The 22,660-nt window shown below is 34.7% G+C and overlaps 1 protein-coding gene across 4 annotated transcripts in view; it reads right to left on the bottom strand.

Moving 5' to 3' along the window:
• Positions 1-551: 551 nt before the first annotated feature.
• The window catches only part of Arf6 (ADP-ribosylation factor 6), a 94,795-nt gene continuing 72,686 nt past the window's right edge, over positions 552-22,660 (bottom strand). For all 4 annotated transcript variants that reach the window (XM_089650499.1, XM_089650520.1, XM_089650506.1 and 1 more), the window contains 4 exons: positions 9,879-10,147; positions 5,996-6,142; positions 4,761-4,914; positions 552-4,162 (listed from right to left, as the gene is read on the bottom strand). In XM_089650499.1, coding sequence (XP_089506625.1) covers positions 4,772-4,914; positions 5,996-6,142; positions 9,879-10,116 — 528 coding nt within the window. In that variant the 5' untranslated portion in view covers positions 10,117-10,147 and the 3' untranslated portion in view covers positions 552-4,162; positions 4,761-4,771. The remainder of the gene's footprint in view (positions 4,163-4,760; positions 4,915-5,995; positions 6,143-9,878; positions 10,148-22,660) is intronic.

Raw genomic sequence — 22,660 nt, 5'->3', positions numbered from 1 at the left:
TTTGATAATGAATAAATTGTAATTTGAAAAATGTGTTTCATTTTATATGTTAGCGTTTTTGGAAAACCGTACTTTGAAATGGTGAAAATAAAAATACTACAAACTAAACCATGACCATCTTCGGCATCATTACCAAAAACTAAAGTCGAAATCAATAACTATATAGTACGTGTTGGGAAGTGAGTTAGCTAAGAGCTTCACAGATGCTCTCATAGAGGGCAGTGCAAAGAGCTTGCTTGGAAGTCCGCAAGATGGCAGCTAGTGGTCAGTAGTCGTTAGAGACAGTTAGGCTGCTTCCAGACAACCATGGTGTTTGCAGATCTCATTTGGTCAGCTCCTAGTTATGTCGACTATTGAATTAACACAAAGAACTTATTCTTTAAAATCTCCTTCCACGACGAGTTGGAGAACTGTTTGTGGGAACACCAACAGCACGGATGTTAAAATCTGAAAATCATGACTACAGGTGAAGCAGACAAGTAAAAAGATCTAAGCAAAGGGTATCAGACAATTTAAAGTGACATCAAGTTTACAGATAAAGAATAGTCGGGTTGCACTTTCATCACTTTTATTATAATCCCATATTTATTTAAATTACAATGGATGAGGACTCTTATGCGGTACACAAGGCTGGCCAAATTAGCAAATCATTTACTAAGACAAACTAAGCCCAACGACAGAAATAATTGTGTCCTTAAAAATATTAAAATAAATACTTGCGGTCATTACATGCCGAGCTTGCCCCAGTAAAACATTTGTAACATACATATTAAGTGGGTTAGTCAAGATAAGTGTTACAAGGAAACTAATATTATACATGGGTATCAATCGCCGCAGCTCTGCGTTGGTCCAGTTGGTTCATCATTTTGCTAACACATTAAAACCGCAAGCCAGCTCAATGTACAAAAAGAGAAGGCTGTTCCAGAAGAAATTATTGTCGCAATAGTTGGCATTGTTGGCCAATGAACCTACCCAGACTAATGCTTGAACTTGCAGAATTGACAGCATGAAAGTTCTTTCTCGGAATGTATCGATTCAACTCAACATAAAATATAAATATAAATTAATCAAATAAAAGTTTATCCATTTAAATATAATAATTGATGTAAAATTTAATTCACTAGAAAACGTGCATTACTCGATAATATTGTCTCATAGGCGACTGGTATTGGAATATTCTACAACATTGCTAGTAGCCAGTCACACTGTAACAACTCTCCTATATACACAAGTAAAACGTTTTCCTCGGCAACGTGTCAGCTATGACAAACAACACTCCGTGTGTCAAGTACAAAGTTGGCAGTCATTTTTACATAACTACTTCAAACGTTCACCATTTTAATTTTATATCCATAGCAGGCTTAAAATATGAGACTAATGCTGAAATATTCTGTGATGTGTGACTTTAAACGTCTTCCGTAACACGGAGAACATTCAAAGGTGAATAAGAAAATATCCTCAGACAAGCGAAAGTATTCTCTGACAATATAATCCATACATCATTCACCTTCTCCCTTCAAGCGAGGAAACTCTACCTTCAATCTTCCCTAGCAACTTCCCTCCAGCATTACTTTTCATAATTATTTATCTATGAAAAAAGAATTCCTAACATACAAATCAGTTTTGTAATAATAATTGCGAGTACATTAACAATTAAATAACAGAATAATGATTGAAGACTTGTCGGCAAGTAACTGGGTGGTCGCTATTCCTACGTCGATAAGGCTAAAGTTCTCCAGTGTCACCTTAATATAATACAATGGTTATCTACCAAGTGTGAGGTATTCTTCTCAACAGGTTTTTAAAAAAAATAATAATAAAGCTATACTTTGCTCAATTTATATTGTTACAATTGATAATAAATTCAATCTCAATATATTGCATACACGTAAATCAATGGCTTAGTTGTTACTGTGATGTGATTTTTTTATACAAAATCAGAAAATTATTGGACAGCAATATTATGCAGAATAGAAAGAATTTTTTTTTGAAATAATGTCAATAATATTATATAAAAACTGAGAATATTATATCACCTGAATGCAGAGCAACTATCTAACTGCATTTGAACTTATTTCACACTGAGACAATAAAGTTTTGAAAATTTATTGTTATCTGATTTGCCTGACTTTGGATAGTTCTGCATTCATACAATAATTTGAATCAAGATTTTATAAAAATATACATTTTTTAATGATTTTAATAAAATAAGCAACAGAATATTTTTTCTCGCACGCATTAGTGCCGAATTGATATTAATAATAAAGAATACATATTTATAACAAAATAATAAGGAAAAATATTTTTTTTTATGAATAGGTACATAAAGAAAAGTTTATTTATTGATGGTGAAATTAGTAATGATAGGATATTCTATTGCTACCAAAAGTTACATTTTGTGCAGAGCAGAAGCATTTCAGCAATAATGGCTAGTGTTAGTCAAGGAGCAAGTTATAATAATTTATAGTGGAACAATTTTAGGATTTTGGTGCCTACAATAATTTAAGTGGAAATATCCTTCGAATGAAGCATTGAAAGAGCCTCGCTGTATTAACTCAGCGTTTGGCAAACACAATATAAGAAAATATAATAACGCTTCACTTTGGAGGATATAGATTGGTTACAAAGCTAAAGGCGCACCACTGATAGTTGTTGTAACCTCTCCCTCTTTCCCATAACACGTGTAACAGAAAGAGAGATTACAGCACAGTTCTCAGCGGCAGGACCATAATAATGTAATATGAATGACATGAAGAAGGCAGGTCACGGAACACGGGTCCACGGGATCCCCGTGGAGATATATTTAACTATTATTATATTACATAAAAGTATAAAATCACTAACAAATAAACAATAATTTGGCAAATTCTGTTACATACCAGAATCTAAGGGATAGCTATTCTTAAGAGTTTAAATGAATAGCTCCTATAACTAATGCAAAAGAAAATATAATTTATTTAACAGACAACTTCCCGAGCACCCAGTGACTCTTGTACCTGTCCTGTCTAGAACTAGTTCTAGACTGCACTAGTTAAATAGACTGTCTCGGTTAGCCAGACCATCCCAGTTCGCTAAACTATTGAAACTTGCTAGACTGTTCCAATTACATAGTAGTTAACCGGAAGTTTCAACCTTAGGACATCGCAATCAACCAAACTGCGCTAGTTTATTGAATGCCCCAGTTAACTTGATTGTTCTAGTTTGCTCTACCGTCTCAATTTCCTAGACATCACAGTTAACCAGACTGATCTAGTTTTACTAGACAGTTCCAATTTCCTAGATCATCACAATCAATCGGATTGCTGAAGCATCTCAACTTCCTAGTTCAACGCAATTAACCAGACTGAGATAGTTTATCAAAATGTTCTAACTAACCAGACTGCTCTAGTAGGTCAGAACATTCCTGTTTACCAGACTGCACTAGTAGCCAAAAACGTTCCAGTATGCCAGACTTGTCTAGTTTGCTACAGCGTCCCAATTTCCTAGGAAATTACAATGAACCAAATAGCTATGATCGGTTAGACCGTCCCAGTTTGCCAGATGTCCCGATTAACCACAATGCTCTAATTCGCTAGAACATACCAATTTCCTAGACATCCATCCCAATAAACCAGAGAGCTTTAACTTGTTAGACTGTTCCAATTAACCAAACCAGTCCATTAACCAGTTAGCTAGACCATCATGTCCTGTCCGGTGGGTCCTACACATAATATTACCTTTATATCAAAACGGACAAGCTATTGACGCAATCAAAGTATCAAATACTTTTCCAACTTAAAATATACATTTTTATACATATTATTAGAGATGAACATTACATTAATTATTATTATTAATAAATGTTTCTTTTTAATAGTTATCGCTAGAAATAAATGGCATGGTATAATTAATATCTGGGGGTTTTCTGTTTATTACACATTCTCCACTAATAGCTGTATAGATCACAGCATCGTACTGTTTGATTCACTGTTCACTAGGGGTTCACTATTTAGTAGTTGTGCATACTGTATGTTTGTTTGTTTGTAGTATGTTGTAAGCATAAAATGGAATAACAGTTCACTATGTATATGCTATGATTCACACACTCTGTACACTGTCTTGTCTCCTGCCGCTGACACTAGTCTCCCCTCCTCGACCCAGGGGCAGTGTGCACCAGGTCAACCTGAAACATAAATTATTGAATTTAGCAAAAGCATTTAAGGCAAAGTAATGCAAAATCGTATGATTTTTGTTTGAAAATTTTATTGCGTGGAAAATTATAGATGCTGCGAGTAGAACACGATTGAGCATTTTTTTGATAATTTTTTTTATAAGCCCAAAAAAAATGCTTCCGGACAGCAAAGTGCCCATAACATTTTTTACTCCAAATGTGCTAAGGAATAGCTGGTTAAAGTTTGTCGGGTTAGTGCCGATACACCCTGTATAATGGGAAAAATGGTAGATATTATCCAAAACTGTTTAAATACTAAACAAATCTCTTTTATTTTCATTTTACTTTCAACAAAAATTGAGGATTTTCAATTATTTGTGTTAATTAATATAATTCATACTTCCTACCATGTTTATTAAATCGTAGTGGTGCACACTGAGAGTCGTTGAATTCGGTTTGAAATAGTTTGAAACACCCGCCCGCAATTTACAAACTTTACCCCACTTCTCAAGGAAGAATCTCTTTAAAATGATTTCTATTGCAGTTCAGTCGAACTGGATATAAAAATAGAAAAAAATTACGATGAGTAGAGTACGGATTGCTGAATTACCTCCGGGGGGCTCATAACTTGTGGTTGCTGGTGAGCCAGGTGAGCCCCTCGTAGAGCCCGTCACCCGAGGTGGCGCAGGCAGGCTGCACGTACCAGTTGCGGTCACGGATGCGCGTCAGTCCCAACTTCTCCTGGATCTCGTGGGGCTTCATCGCTAGAAACAACAACCAATAAACATTTTCAGGTTATATTATTTTCACATATAAAAGGTTCATGCAAATGGAATGGGATATTTATAAAGTATTTGTATATTAACACCTCAGGATAATTTGTTCGCTTTCGGGAACAACTCATATGGTCTCGTAGAAATCGTCATGTCTCCCTTACTGTCAAGGTGAGAATTATGATCTAAACAGTGTTAGAGAGAAAGAACACCACGCTTTATATTCAAATCTAAAAGTTAACCACAGAAGACACAAAATGTGCTCCTTTATGATAACAAAGGTTCTGACCACGATTTGAAATAAAAATTGTGCATTTTTAATAATTATTTTTATACGAGACAACAAAAAAACTATGTGACAATATTTGTCTAATAAAATGAGTGTATTTTTATTTTTATTTTTTTCATCATCAGCAATTTGGATTGCAAAAAACGTAAGGTGAGCCATTATCATGTTTAAATTCAAAATAATATTTATTTCTTATAATAAAATTTGAAAGCAAGATACATTAAAAAATATTCTATTTATTTGGATTTTATTGCAAAGCAGAAATACTACGACCTCAAAATATGCCAGAGGCCTGAGGGGTTAGGTTGAGATTTGGGATAATTTAACTATTTGTAATCCATTATATAAATTTTATATTATAATATATACCTGCCATAAAAAAATAATAATTAAAGTGATTGTTACTTTGATCGAGACGAAGATCCAAAAACGGTTGATGGGTGAAATAGAAAGAGTGATTTTACACAAACTATTTCCTAAAAATAATCTAATTATGGCAAGCCAGTGTTATCAAACATATATTTTAGTTTAATTGGTTGAATAAATTTTTAAATTAGTTGCCATTTTTATAATAAAAATTAACAGGTAATGAATGAATGGATGGATAAATCATCTATTCAAATCAGATCAAAATACACCAGTTATTTCATGACCATCAAAATATCTAAAAAAAAAAAATATTCAAAAGAACCAAATCGACCCAGTGAAATAATTATTCGCTATTAGATATGTTAGAATCCACCCATCAGGAACTGTACGTGGTTAATTAGAAAAATGAATTACCGTCAGGCAGGTCCTGTTTATTAGCGAAGATGAGTATAATAGCATCTCTCATTTCTCGATCGTTGATGATCCGATGGAGTTCCTGGCGAGCCTCATCGATCCGGTCTCTGTCCGCACAGTCCACTACGAAGATCAGACCCTGAGTCCCTGGAAACAGAATGCAACGTTTTATTACTAACAAAAAAACACTCAAGAACAGTCAACTCCACTTTTACTAAATTTTTAAATAACATGGTCAACAAAGCGTAATGGTTAATATCTATTCTTATTAGAATCCTAGGATTTTTCCCATCTCCATGGGACACCATTTTTGTCTTTTTTTTATGTGAAAACGCACAAGAGTCCTAACTGCTCCCAACCGTCTGGAGGCAGTGAGACTATGGCATCCACAATTGGGGTATGTTGTGAGGCTGATGGTAGTTGGGAGGGAGATGGTGAGGGAGATGGAGAAGGAGATGTAGAAGGAGATGGAGAAGCAGATGGGGCAAAGGAAGGTGGGGAAGTATCTGGCTATTCAGATCTGCCCCAACCAACATTATTAATAATGTGTTTTATTTTTTGTCATCCTGCAGTGATTTTAATACAATTAGAACCTGTCTTCCATTTTAGGGTTACCATAGGATAGGATACTCTTGACGGGACGAGGTGTTCACAAAAAAACAATATGTCACATGCAAAATGTCAATCAATAAACAGCTTTGCTGCATTGTGAATGTTTGAATCGTGAAATTATAGGTTTTCTGAGAACCATTTTAGGTTTTGTAGGGACAGAAGTTTCAATAATAATGACAGCCCCGATATATCAGGACGGATGGCAACCCTGTATTTTTACTTTGTATTCTGTGAAAAAAAAAAAAAATTAAGCATAGGCATAATGATCACACTTGTCACCATATTAGGTTAGGTTCTCTAAAATCAATTACGTTTTTAATCCAGATCTTAAAAGCCAGGTACTTACTTTCCAATCTTCTTCTTTTCATACTCCTTAACCTCCTTACTTCTTTCAGCCACACAACATATCCCTAATTAGAGATGCCACAGTCCCACTGATTCGGGGGTTTGGGATTCTAGTGAAATTTTAACACTATAAGTGTAATTTGAGGGTAAAAAAAATAAGAGGCTTAGAACACGTAATAATTAATCTAGAGAAACGTGTATTGGAAACATGCAACAATAAATTACATGAATAACTCTTAAGGTAAAGCCGATACTAAAGGGCGCCATAGAACAATTATCATTATAGCATATTGAATCAACCATTGATTGCATTGTTCTTGAATGCATGGTGATGCCAATAATTAATGAATAAGTTATTATTTATTAGAGAATGAATCAAGAGAACAATAAGAAAAATGTCCCTTACACATTTAGATACTGCTAGTTGATATACAAATATATTTTTAATACTTAAACAGAGTACAGTAAAAATTAGGGCGCTCATAAATTCATAATTATTTTTAAAGATGCAAAATAGTAAAAAGGAATTGATAGTTTCTCCGACATTACAAGGCCTAATCATCAAAAACGGCAGACGTATCGTGTGGGAATATTGATGAGCGCAATGTCAGTTGTTGATTGATTGTGGAGTGATTTTGATTGATATTAATTATGATTTATATTAGATTCGTGACAAGTTGGCTTTTAGAGATACATTACAATTGCAAAGGTTTTCCGTGTGCTTGCTATCGCCTTAGTGATAGACGACCATTCTGAATTTAAGGATGGGTTGTTTCGCAGAATTTGAACATTTGATCAAATTTAAACATTCATTATGAAAGTCCTATTCAAGTTCTGTTATCAATCATTATAGGCTAGTTGCTTGACAAAACTGAAATAATAACAGAACTTCTAAAAATCCTTCACAGACCTTGAAAATTAACTTTGAAATATGAAGAATTGTTCAAATTCTTTTAAACAACCCGTCCTAAATGTTGCTTGAAATGGCGTCATCTTTGGCGACAATATCTAAATGGTCAGGTTTGGGATTCAATTCAATTCATTTTAAAAACATTACAAAATTGTTAATTTTAATGCGTTTTTAAAATACATTTGGTAATAAAAATTCTTACATTAATATAAACTGTTGGTATATCAACTATACCAGTAATAATAGAGCTTGCCTTTTAAAGGAAGCTTCATTGATGCTAAATATGTCGATATCCGAATTGATTCTGTTCAACAGCAAGATTGCTCTCCCCACAGGCATGATCATTGGCAAGTTAGTCCTGCAGGTCGGGAGGTAGAATAGTCTATGTTGTCGGTGACGGAGATAACCATCGTGAACATAGAAATGAATGCTCTCCATGATGAGTTTTCAAACCATCCACGAATCAGTCTTAAGAAATGTATAGTAATGCGCACATCCCTCTGACCCGTAGATAGTTCATTCCGAGCATACCCAAAAGAAAGTCAGTGGGATAGAGCGACGGGTAGTAGCCATAGTGAATGTAGAGAAATCTCAAGAATTTCTTCTGAACTCTCTCTAACATGAGATAATACTTTACCTGGTGTGGACTCCAAATTACGGACCCACTTTCAAGTCTATCTCCTTACTAAGGAATTAAATAAAACTATAAGAACCCGGGGTATCTGTAAAATTCCTTGCAGTGCGTAGAACAAAGCCCAGAATTCTCAGTGAAGTGCTTCTCTACACGCCGTTTCAATATGAGCATGAAATGTCAGCCTACTATCAAACATGATTCCAAGATCCTTCATGGTCGAGACACGTTTTAAACTTCGGGCGTCCATTGTATACGTAATACCAGGTATGACTCGCCCTAGTGAATGACAAAATTAAACATGGCTTATTGGCGGCTCTGGGCAGTAGGAACTCTTGTGCTATTCATTAAGCAAGCACATGAGGATTTTATTACTTTATATTATCTTTGTATTTTGGTACTGTATATAATCTGCAGATAGCGCCCTTGGGGTAATTTTGCACAAAAACGGCGCTATACAAGTCATCCAATTATTATTATTATTTTATTATTATAGTTAGTAATAAAATAAGTCATTATAGAAATGTATTATATATTTGTACAGCGCTCCTAGGGTGATTTTGCACAAAAACGGCGCTGTACAAATCATCCAAATATTATTATTATAAGAATTCTCTTTTCATCACAAATGATGCAATCAGACGTTTGATGTTCCAAAAGATGTTTCGACAATAATCGCCAATCATATTTTTTGATTGCTCACCATTAAATGCCGAATTGCCTTTTAAAATTTAAATTTAAATGCCCATTAACATAATTATTAAATTTAAAAAAAAAATGTATAAGCTAATTTTTTGATCAAAAACGGTGATCACCTGTCAAGCATCATGGTCATGTTTTTATGCTTGATCACAATTTGGTCAAAATCTAAAACGGGTCAAGAATCGGCATTTAATGGGGACTGTTCAGATTTAAAAAATTCTAACTTGAGCTGATTTGAAGATTTAAAGGTGATTAATTTTACACGGCTGATAAACAAACATTAATGTATGGTAAATGGTTGTTAATCAGTTGTGTAAAATTTAAAATAAATTTATTAGTTAGAGGGACAAAATAGTCCTACAGAAAGTGTAGTGAACAAGATTGAGAAAGGGACTATTTGAACATGTGGAACGAACAGTTAAACGAAGACAGGAGTGCCAGGAGAAGATAAGATGCAAAAGTGAATGGAAGAAGAAGTCAGTGAGGCTCAAAGTAAAAATGCCAAGACCAAGTGAGTCAAATACTTGAATTGAGTCATTCCAAGAGTCTGAATAACAGAAGAGTATGGATGGGATAATGCGAATTAAGAAACAAATGTGTGTAAAGACAGAGTTGTGTGACTGCTAGGAAACGTAGTGATGATTAGATAGATAGAAGAAAGATATATGTAATTCTGTACTAACCCGTGTAGTAGTGCCTCCACAGCGGCCGGATCTTATCCTGCCCCCCGACGTCCCACACATTAAATTTGACATTCTTATAGGTAACAGTCTCCACGTTGAAGCCCACCGTGGGGATGGTGGTCACCGACTGGCCCAGCTTCAGCTTGTACAGGATGGTGGTCTTGCCGGCCGCGTCCAGACCCAGCATCAGGATTCTCATCTCCTTGTTCCCAAAGATCTTGGATAGCAGCTTCCCCATTTTGTTCCCCGCTCAGCCCCCACCGCCTCAACTGCAAACAACAACAAAACATATGTTGTAATTTTATATAAGATATAATGAGTATTTTTTTACGAATGAGAGATACTGTAGTACACTTATAGTACTAGCGGAAAACTGGTGAAATACATTTCTGTTTTTTTTTTCAGAAAAAAACAAAAAGAGAAATTAGAAAAAATCAGTTATTAGTTACATGACATGACATGACATGACATGACATGACATGACATGACATGACATGACATAACATAACATAATATAACATAATATAACATAACATAACATAATATAACATAATATAACATAAAATAAAATAACATAACATAACATAACATAACATAACATAACATAACCCAACCCAACCTTATTATTTTTAAAATCTAAAATACATTTATTTCATTTCCAGAGTTCCGCCAAAATGGAACCTACATATATTTTTTTTTATTTACTAATATATTTCTTTTATGGTGCTGCCAGACGCAAAGCTCACATCAAAAGTTAATGTACAGCGCATCATCTTTTCTACCGACACACGACGCTATCAAATATTTCTTCCTATGGTAGGAGAGGGGGTCAGTTGAATTCGAGAGCGGCCGAGGAACATAATTTCATCTGTCAAAGTGACAACTTTACTTACTGACAGCTTGAGCACGTTTTCGAAATGGATGATACTTGTCGCCTATTGCTGGATCTGTTGGACAGCTCATCCTCAGATGATGATGCCGCCAACTATATAATTATAAATGCTATTTATAAACTTTTTAGATTTTAAACAATCTGCGCGTAAATAGCGCATTTTCACATAACCTCTCCGTCGAATCAGGAAATTCGCAGTTCGCACGCCGATCGACGAAAGCGACATATAATAAATTATTGTAAAATAAGCTCAAGTCAAAGTCAAAGGGCGAAAATTTGTTTACTTCAAATTCAAATATTGATTATATTTATATTTTAAATATATGTTAAGTATGTTTGCCAAATAAAGTTTTTTTTTATGTTTCTAAATTTACTAGCACACATGACGATATGAGCTAACATAATAAATAAGAAATGCATTATTAGGCTGCTTATGTCATGGCTGTCAAAGGGAACACGGAACTTAGTCGGTAGCTCCGCAATTAAAATGACCCCCTCTCCTTTTTACGGCGGAGAGGGGGACGCATAACTTTTCAAATATCGCGTCGGGAGCGGATACGTAAAATAAATTCGGTTAGCGAAGTTCAGAACCACACTTATAGCGCGTTATCTTTTTACGTGTGTCGGGTCTGTATGGGATTGTATGGCGAGCGCTATTGTGCTTTATATTATCTGTTGATGTGAGCTTTGCGTGTGGCAGCACCATTATACAAAAACATAAATATGTTAAACTAAAAAAAAAACAAATTACAGTAAAAATGTTTTATTTTTAACGTAACTACCCAATTCAATAGAGAAAAACGTTTCTCGTGTTTGATTTGGAGAGTAGTGCCATTACAATATTGGGTAAAGAAAAGAAAGAAAGTTTTTATTTACAAAGTAAGAAATAAACAAAATGTATAAAGCATGATAACAAAAGTATAGATGGTGAAAATAGACTACAATAGATGTTACTAAATTAGATACATAGTAAATGTAAATAAATATAAGAATTTAAATTGAACATTAATTTAAGAATAAAAATAAAATAAAATATTATTACATTTCGATTAATAAGTAGGTAGTAGGTGGTATAAGTACATGGAGTTATTTTATTCATTTGGAGTAAACAGAGCTGATAATATTGCAAGCGAAGGTACATAATAAATTGCGACAATAATCTGTTGGTGGCTCGAATGCTGATATAATATTTTAAGAGGATATGGTAAAAGAAGAAAAACATATTTTTTTGTTAATTAATTTGAAGTGAAGTCAAAGTGAAAGTGAATTTGAAGATTATGTAAGATTAAATGGTAATAACGTATCTTCTAGCCACTCGTATAGTATCATATATTTTTACATTAACCCCACACAGGAGGTCCTGAGAAAAATAATTTCTCTCTAGGGCCAATGTCATCTTTGGGGATTGTGTGGAGGGTTTTTTAAGAAAATGAAGAAGAGGAAGTTCTGGTAAGGAAAAACGTATGACGGATGGGTCTCGAAATTTTAAGTGTTTTAAAGGAATCAGTGTGTTAGGGAGTGACGGACGTATGATCTATTCTTCCGAGACATCAGTTGGAGAGGTCAAAGGGGCTCCCCAAACCAAACCTCTCCCGATCTGGCATGCCAAGTAGCTGGTGGGTGGGCGCATGATGAACACACCTCACCCGATGAACCCCTGCTAAGTCACCAAAGGTAGTGAATCACTTGGGTGACATATAGCAGAGATATCGGTTATCCAATAAATGGTTCCCAGGGCAGCGGTACCCAAACCCGCATCCCATTTACAGAAATTATTGTAAATGGCTGTCATCTCATACAACGAAAGCGAATTTGAAGCGAGTGATCGCGAAAGATTACCCCCGCTTGTAGTACGAGTTTTCGTACGCCTTGCGTGTAAAATTTATTTTTTCAATAATATACATAGTTATTGATTTTAAACAGTTCGAATTTGGCCATGACCTAGGGACCCAATTACGCTACTGACTGCTTAGACAGCTGCCACCGGGACACGGGACTGCCGCGCCGCTACAAACGTTGGCCGGTGTGACGTCACAAACGCTCTCCGCACGAACATAATATTTATTATAGGTTTGGCGGCAAGTCAAAGGCGACATATTTTAAATCTTTCTCGAAAATTTATTCGACAGTATAAAAATAAAATTACAATCAATTGTAAAGTGAAATTGACTATTTTATTATATTTTTAATTTATTCAACAACATAAAAATAAAATAAATATGCTATTGCTATCATAAGTGAAGATAGCTAGTCATTTTTTATATCATTTAAAGAAAATCACTCCTTAAATTTCAATTATTTAAAGTCAGTCACAAAAACAACTGTATTACAGTCCGATAAAAAGCGTCATGATCTATTTCAGGGAGACAATAATTAAGGGATGAAAGAATCTTTCTTAAACTCTCTTCTTATCATCTTAATACGAACCTGCAAAACGAGTAGGTATACAAAAGCAAATTTTCTAAAAATAAATGTAATATCCACAGAATCCTCAGCCGATCCACATAAGGACACTTCAGCAAAAAAAACTCTACCGAATTCGGATTGCTTGAAGGACCATCAATCTCGAAGATAAAAAAGCGAAGTCGAGTAGACTGGAGGCTGTGGGAGGAGGCTCTAAATCCGCAAACAAATCAAGGATTACAGCCTCTGTCAGCGGCAGGTGGGGTTAGGACTCGTATAATTCTCATTTCCTGGGAGCGGAATAGAAATCGCACCATTTCCGCGAATAACCGCCGGAACACGCGACGGCAGCGGAATACGTAAATATCATAGAATAAAGAAAAGCACTAGAAATGCCTTCCACGTAGATTTGAATGGAAATCAATGCCGCCACCGACTTGTTCCTTTAGTAAAGTAACTTTTGTTTTTAACATCGTCTATCACCGTCCCATTTGACATCGTGGTCTGGCATCGTGTATCGCCGTCCCATTTGACATCGTGGTCTGGCATCGTGTATCGCCGTCCCATTTGACATCGTGGTCTGACATCGTGTATCGCCGTCCCATTTGACATCGTGGTCTGACATCGTGTATCGCCGTCCCATTTGACATCGTGGTCTAATATCATGTATCGCCGTCCCATTTGACATCGTGGTCTGACATCGTGTATCGCCGTCCCATTTGACATCGTGGTCTGACATCGTGTATCGCCGTCCCATTTGACATCGTGGTCTAATATCGTGTATCGCCGTCCCATTTGACATCGTGGTCTGACATCGTGTTTCGCCGTCCCATTCGAAAGAAATGCCAATATCGTAATGATGATAATACACAGTTCTGTGCAAGAAATTTAAGCAAACAATAGTCAGACTTTTGAAACACGAATCCACGCCCGCATCACTTCTTACCGTTGACAGTTTCGTTGTTACAATAAAAATAAAGAAGAAAACTAGAAGTGCCTTCCATATAAATCTGAATGGAAACAAATGTTCCAACTGACTTAGTACCTTTTGGTTCTAGACTGTTCTAGACTATTTAGTATGCGGTCTGTCTCACTTGCCTGAAATTGTATATCGCCATCCCATTTGAATTTCGTAAAAACAGTTTTTTAATGGATACATAGGTCCAAATTGGGCTCATATTGAGATAACAAAACACGCCCACAAGGTACTTCTTTTGTTATTCTTAATTCTATGGTTGAAATTTATCCCCATTTCTCGCAAACGATGCATGTAAGAGATTGCGATAGAGCTCTAGGCGGCAGGAGCGTATTGCTGTACCATCAGATAAACTAGTCCCAGCTATAGATCGTACGTGACGTCATCGTTCTAGTACCTTCTGTCTTTTTCGTTTTCAATCAAGACACATGAGAAAGAAGAAGACGAACGTCGAGACGTCCGTACGAGCTCTCGCTGGGACTATTTTAGGTACCTAACGAAAGAGCTATGCAGCCTGGTAGTGTTTTTCGTTTTATTCATATGAAAGTTCGAAAATCGAAAGCCAGACATATTCAGCGCCGATCTACCGATAGGTGCAGATGGAACGTGCCAACAGGGCGGAAAATTTAATAAGGCGTTAGGAAACACTCAATAAACGTTGGACGTCCAACCTGGGACACATTTTATTTTGAAATGCCGACGAGGCAATCGTACCTTTATTTAATAAAACTGAAAGTTTCTGTAACAGCAGATCTGGCGTCCAAAAATTTGTTTCTAATTTTCTCTTAATTAAATCAAAACCAAAATATCCTATAAAATCATAAGATTTATAGTCACTTAATTATAAACCATTTATTTTAAATTGTCCAAAAAAACGTCACTATCTCAATGACAATTCTTTTTTCAATAATATTTATTGAAAAAATGCGAATAAGGAAGTCCAAACAAACAGGACACTTTCAAATTTGAAAAAAGAATCTTTACTGAACCATTAAAACGGCAACCATCTTCAAACGGAACCTACAAACAAATTTACAGCGCGTCATGTATTTGGGGTAGGTATGATATGTTCTACAACATTCGGACGCGTTCAATTACTAAAAAAAGCGTAATAAAAATAAAACAAAAGAGTAGCTTTGACATTATGGGTTAATTGAGAGAAAACAGTATATCTGAGTTTAGTTGAATGTTAATTTATGATTCTGATTTGGACATTTCCTGAAGATTAATGATTATAAACAAGAGAAATAAAGCAAAATTAAGCAGAACAGAAGAAACGCAGATATTCTTTAAATACGTAAAAAACGATGAGAACATTATAATTTATCAATTCGGAGATTATAATGAAGTTCAGACGCATATTTTAATTAGAAAATACTGTTTCGTTCTTTTGTTCAAAATCTTAAATCTCCGAAAGCTCTTCACAGATTGCTTTGAAATTTTGAAACAACGTTCCATTCGAATACGCGTGTGTTTTTATATACTTACCTTTATTATATAGATGTCACCTGTGACAGATAAAAACATGTTTTATCTGTTAAAAAAGCGCAATCTGTTGTACTTAAAATCAAAACGTGTTATTGTTTCTCCATCTGCATAGACAGACTGAACCACGGCACGCGTGGCGGGGTACAGCAAGTGTATAAATATATCTTGCACGGGTAATCAATCGGCTGGTAAAAAGTATGAGTGAAAATCAGGCTTTATCACAGGTTTTCCTTCCAATATCTCGAGATGAGCGGGAAGCGATATGATTGATTGATGGTTTATATATTATAATATATATATATACCAGCGCAAATCATTTTCAAACTGCCCTTGTGGTGAACTCTGTAACTCTGAACAGATAGATCACGGTGTATACAATTTGCACACGTCTAAGGAAAAAATCTTAAAAGGTACATTTCACATAGACCTTTAATACCCTGTGCTGTTTCAAAACACAATTATGTTGAGTACTTTGAAGTCGTTAAATAAGTCCTTCGTGGGGTGAATATAGTGTACTTTGTAAATAGTCCGCATTATAAATTTTTGAGCTTTAATTAATGGATCTAATATCGTGTTAGAGCATCCTCCCCAGACTACTATACTTTGACAGACTAATATACTTTGCATACAAATCATTTCAAAAGTTTGTCATACAAGATGTCTGCCAGGCAATTTCCCCTCGCTGATTTAGATTTGACTTCAATGCCACTCAAAGAAAATCGCACTCCAGGGCTTTTTAGGTTAATGATTTACAACTAAAAAATATATAAAGCGCATTTTTTTATTAACCCACATAATTCGCATTTTGTTAAAATGAGTATAAAAAATGTTGTTGCTATTAATTCGGGTCCCGGGGGGTTAAGCGTCGATTACATCAGTGTGAAAGGAAGCGTTCTCAACCCATTGTAAAAGCTCGTACTTTGTGTCAATACTCCAATGAATGGGACCCCACCTGCATCAATGGTGTGAATGAAACACCATGGTAATATTAACAACAGCCACATGAATGGAGTGTTATTCCATAGCGCAGTTCCGACACTGAAGCCCGGTTTTAGACATAATAAAAACTGACAGAAGATTATCATCTCACTTGTAAAACGGAACAATAAATCATTAGGGAAATTTGCGAAAATTCAAATTGAATTTTGTTATTTTCGATGTTTATTTGCTTAATTCGAAAGTTCAAAAACAATACGGGCCAGTTGTTTCACAGAACTTAAACAATTCATACAATTTGATATTTAAGTTCTGTGGAAGTTCTATTCAAGTACAAATAATATAACTTTCACAGAACTTGTAAAATACTAGTTAATAGTTTATACTACAAATAATAGTATAAAATCTATTTTCATTAAGAATGTGAAAGAATGATTGTAATCAAAATTAGGTCAACTGTGCGTAATAATATTATTAAGATAGATATAATATAGTTATCACCTCACTAGGATTTCCCTTGTAAGATGTGCAAATTATGTTTTTTTTTAATGTTAAAAACTATTTTATTATTATTTTATTTATTTGAATAAATTTTATTAATATAATTGACAACTCGTTAATTGCCACCTACACAAGCACCTGCTTATATCTGTACGTTATCAGAACCAAGAGTTTGTACTACACATATCAATTTAATTCGTATTTCAAAGGAAATGAACATTGAAACTGAAATAGGAACTATAGAATTTACTAAGCCATACACTTATCTTAATCGCCTGCCCAGATATGTGCGTCAATTTTATTTTATTTATTTACTTATTAGATACTAAAAAGACAACTACAGAATAATGAATCTTTGACCGTCCAACTGGGAAAGTTTCCCGTTTCAGGACAATCAAATTGATGGGTTTAGTTCATATGAAGGAGGTAATGTGACACAAATATATAACAGCAAGTTCAATCATTAGAGAAATTAATTTTTACATAACATTAAATTCACAACATTGTGGAAATTACTTTAATGTTTACAATTAGGAGATAAGTTAGGTAAGCATCTTAATTTTTTTTATGGTGTGTAAGAATAATTAGTTTAAATAGTACATTTTTTTCTATGGTGTGTAAGAATTATTAGTTTAAATAGTACACTTTTTTCTATGGTGTGTAACAATTATTAGTTTAAATAGTAGACTTTTTTCTATGGTGTGTAAGAATTGTTAGTTTAAATAGTACACTTTTTTCTATGGTGTGTAAGAATTATTAGTTTAAATAGTACACTTTTTTCTATAGTGTGTAAGAATTATTAGTTTAAATAGTACATTTTTTTCGAGTTTTTTGAAGTGCGGTGAGAATTTTAGGAGTAAAGGCCGAAAATATTAACTAATTATAAGAACCGTACTCATTTGAAGTGAAATGTGGGTATTATATATCACCCAAGGGCGATCGTTATGCACACCGTTGATCTACGAATACATTACGTAGGCGACACATTACGTTATACGCATCAATGGATTCAATCATGACTCATAATATAGCGCGCTTATAGCGTTGTCTGTCACAGGCTTTATATCTACTTCAGAGTGGGTTTTTAATTCATTTGAGCAGGCAAACATGCCGAGTATTGTAATGTGAATACCACGTTTTTTGTGAATAAATCTGGGATATTATATGTTTTTGCACCAAACGTGGTCTCTCTTTTCTGTCTACTCTTCTATCTGCGATCTGTATAATTCACTACACTCGCCCCAAATCAGATTCCAACAGACCACAAAAACTCAACAATATAATATATGTTTGTAGCAGAGCAATTCTCTTTCATTGTTTATAATGCACCATATCCAAACAAGATCTAATATAATACTATGTACCACAGATTTTGTAATATTTTGCATGACTTATATGTAGAGACACCCACTCATGGCATTAACGATGTTTTATCTATCGCGAATTAATGCGATAAATGGTGTTTTTAGCGATAATAAAAAAGATTTTTTAGTCGCTATAATCTTGTATTGACAGATCGTAGAACCATCATGACACACGCTACTGTAGAAACATATGCCATGTTGAGTTTCAATCAATAATACTATAAACATGTTTCAAGTGATTTTGCTAAAATAATTGTTTTTTCCCTCTTGCCGACTCCCATTCCTTGATGTTATCCTATTTAGCTATAAACGCTATGAAAACGCAATTAAAACTATAAAAGCTATTTTTTCAATAATAAATGATACATTTCTTAAAAATTAAAGCTATGAATGGGGGTCTCTACTTATATGACACTAAACAAAAGGAAAATGTATGGAGTTAAATTTTTTTTTTTTTTTTAAAAAGAAAGACAAACATTCCCAGGTTACGAATAACCCAACAATGTTTGAAAATCTCCTACTACCACCACAGAAAGCCGAAAATGTTGCTTGTGTTGTGATGGAGGACTTAGCCAGCCGAGGAATCGAACACGCGACGCTCGGGTGAGACCCAAGCGCTATGCCCACTCAACCACTGACCGGTCAAAAATAATTATAATATTTGCTCTACTTTTTTTCGGTACAGGGAAATCACTCTACAGGGCGCACGTTTGTATATATTTGGGAACAAATTGGTTCTAAATAGTTGGAATTCCGCAGTCCCCTCTTACCCCGCAGTGGTCCTACGATAAAGTACTCTTCTGCACAAAGAAGAATTTCTTTAAAATGATTCTACTGTCAATGTTACTTTTTTCCATTTCATGTATATTGTACACGTATATAAAAAAGTAGCATCTGCTATGACTTGTAAACACATGGTCAAACTACACGGAGAAAACTTACCGATATAAAATATTGTCAAATTATCCGTATTCCTGTTGAAAACGCGACTGCAGGCCTTTAAGAAACACGAATGTATTATGAGGATGTCGGAACACGTGTTCATAAAAATTATAATATTTTTGCATTTTATCGTAATTTTATTAGGATGCAAAAACACGTGTTCCGATATATTCTAAATTTACTGATATTTTGTTGCTAAATGACGTGCAATCACGTTTTTAAGACGTACAAAGATGGTTTGAAAGGGAGATATGTAAAAACGAATTTTAGAGGGAGCGCGCAAATACTAAAAAAACGATAATAATTAAGCGAAAATGGTGAAATGATTTCATAAAACACGACTCGTTTGAAATAGAGAAAAAAATCTCTCGACAAATGCTTTAGTTTCTTTTAAAGATACACTGTAATTTTTTATACCTATAACATATTAAATAACAGAACAAAACTTGTTTTTAATAATTACTTTCTATCGAAGAATTTCATATAATTACCGTTTTGGCATAACAAATGTATGGATAATATCTTCAAAAATAACATATACATATATTTTTGGAACATAAAACTTGAAAAAAATATTTTATAATTAATACAACAATACAACACAAGCAACATTTTCCGCTCAGTATGGTGGTAGTAGGAGATTTTCAAATATTATCAGGTTATCCGTAACACGGGAATGTTTGACTTTCTTTTAAAAAATTAGAAATTATATCGGTAGAAATGGGGAATGCGGGGGCTTAATTGGATTTACTCATTTTACTCCGTGTAAGAAGTCCAAAAAATAAAGGTAATTTCATCAATCGCATTTTCTCCATTACACCGTAATCCGCTTTGGATATAAGTAACGTAAATTAGAAGAAAAAACGTAAAATAAAGAATCATGAAATCATTCAGCATTATTTAAATCAATAGATCTTGTGCTCTAATATAATATTTATTGCTAACAAATCTTCTTATTTATGTTTATAAACTGTAAAAGTGACGTTTATGTGACTAATTTCAACACGGAATATCATTATAAAGTTGCATAACCTGATATATAAGTGTTTTTGTGTGTTTGATTATTTTTCTTTAACTGTGTAATCTTATGCGTAATTAATTCATGTGCAAGAACGAACCATGGATATAATTCGCAGAAATGTGAAATGGCGAATCACTAATTTATTCCTCCAAATATTTAGTTGATTTATCTTTTTTAGGATGAAGCCGGTCAGTAGGTAGAACCTACTACCGCTAACCTATCTACCGCGGGAGTTGGATAAAAGCTACCCGATAAGCCAAAAACTATTAAATAAACCTATCAAATTAGGTTTAAATGTATTATGAATTTAAATCTATTTGACCGGTCGGTGGCCGAGTTGACATCGCGTTTGGGTCCCACCCAGGCATAGTGTGTTCAATTACTCGGCTGGCTAAGTCCTCCAACACAACGCAAGCAACATTTTCAGCTTACTGTGGTGGTGGTAGTAGGAGATTTTCAAATATTTTCAGGTTATTCGTAACACGGGAATGTTTGTCTTTCTTTTTAAAATAATAGAAAAAAAAATTAGAATAAATTCCGAATAATGATATTTTAAACGAGTGGACCCCCAACGCTTCGCTATTGCTAATGTCTTTCTCGGGCGTCTCCGACCTCTTCCACCATTTACTAATGTATACCACAATGTTACTGTTAAAGAACTACATTACATCGACTTTAATTCGAGACCGTATCTCATTCCGTTGTAGAGATATTGCGTTGAGGCGTCCCAGACCACTTCGACCATTCAAACTACTCTCTAAATACTTTTGACACTAATAAGAACAAAATTTTCAGCGATATCGGTTGACTACTTTTCGAGTTTGCGAACACAAACATACGCAGATTGAATAATTATATGGAATAAGATTTCTTATGATCTTTCACAAGCACGAGCTATGTATATCTAACATTAAAGGGTAAAGCTGGACATACACGGCAAAGCCGACGAGCTAAATGGTCCCGAGACGAGCCAAAAATCATCAGAAACTCAGGTGGCTCTGCGTGGCACTCTCCGCTTGATATTCCAAGATTCAGTCCAAAACGAGCCAACCAGCCGTGGCTCGGCTGTATGTGTCCTCGCGCCGCAGGGACCACACCGGCTCTACCGTGTGTGCGATCGCTGAGCCAAAATCTGTTCGGTAGAAATTCAGACCTCGAGTCGTAAGTACGGCCTCTTCAGACGTGATTTTGTTCTGGATGATAGAAAAAGATATGCATATTTTATGTATGTACCTAAATAATGTCTTACTACTTAATTTTAAATAAACCCTAACAAAACCTAAACATTTGTGAAAAAATAACCTATTTTATGTATTGTTAACTCGAAGGCTCGAGGCTCGTAGTGGCTCGGCGTGACTCGGCTCGGTCGTGAGTTTCTTCGATGCACTACGTCGAGTAATATTTTAAATTGAGCCGCTATCAATAACAACCCTTACGTAGATGGCGATAAGGTTTAAATTTCCGCTTAACACCATCCGCCTGTTTTGATTTATGCAAGAAAACAACATGGCCAAAAAGTGCCTTTTATTTTATTTTGTGGATGTTCAGACATAATTTTTTTTTTTCGATCATTTTATAAATAACATAATTTTCCACACTATACAATAAAATCATAACCGAAAATGGGTTCGTAAGTAGGAGATTTTGAACTTTAAAGCAGTTTTCATGGGCCATATAAATTATTTTTTCTGGGCTTATAAAAAGATTTATCTAAAAAATACTCGATTATTTCAAAGGCTAAGATATATTCTACTCGCAGTATTTAATTAAAGCATCTGAAACATTTCTAGGCGACCAAATTTACAAACCTAAAACACATGATTTTGCATTACTACGTACCTCAAAAGTCAAATTTAAGATTAACAATACGCCACGTAATGTGTAGGCTGGCTAGCGAGAAACATTTTCTGAAATTAATTCCAGAATTATTAATACAGTACGTAATATATTAATGAGTACAACGAACTCTTCTATGTTAAGTGTAACTATGTAATGATATATCAGTTAAGTACGATACGGACCCGATAATCAGCCGAGTAGAAAAAATACATCAACGAAGTGAACCGCGAGCCCCGCACTTGAGGGTATTCCCGACACTTGTGTTACAGGGGGAGGAATGTATCGCTTGTCACCCCAATTAAACACCCATCTAGCCAACCAACAATCATCCCTAACAGGGTCATGCGAAAAGGGCACAGTGACACAGTGTCGTTTAGTGGCAATTAGATATAACTGCTATTATTATATATCATATATATT

Source organism: Hesperophylax consimilis, chromosome 3 (assembly GCF_061612785.1).
Source record: "Hesperophylax consimilis isolate HC1 chromosome 3, BYU_Hcon_1.0, whole genome shotgun sequence".
Classification (NCBI taxonomy): Eukaryota; Metazoa; Arthropoda; class Insecta; order Trichoptera; family Limnephilidae; genus Hesperophylax; species Hesperophylax consimilis.
The sequence above is the reverse complement of the archived record's forward strand: the minus strand, read 5'-3'. Positions and strand labels throughout refer to the sequence as shown.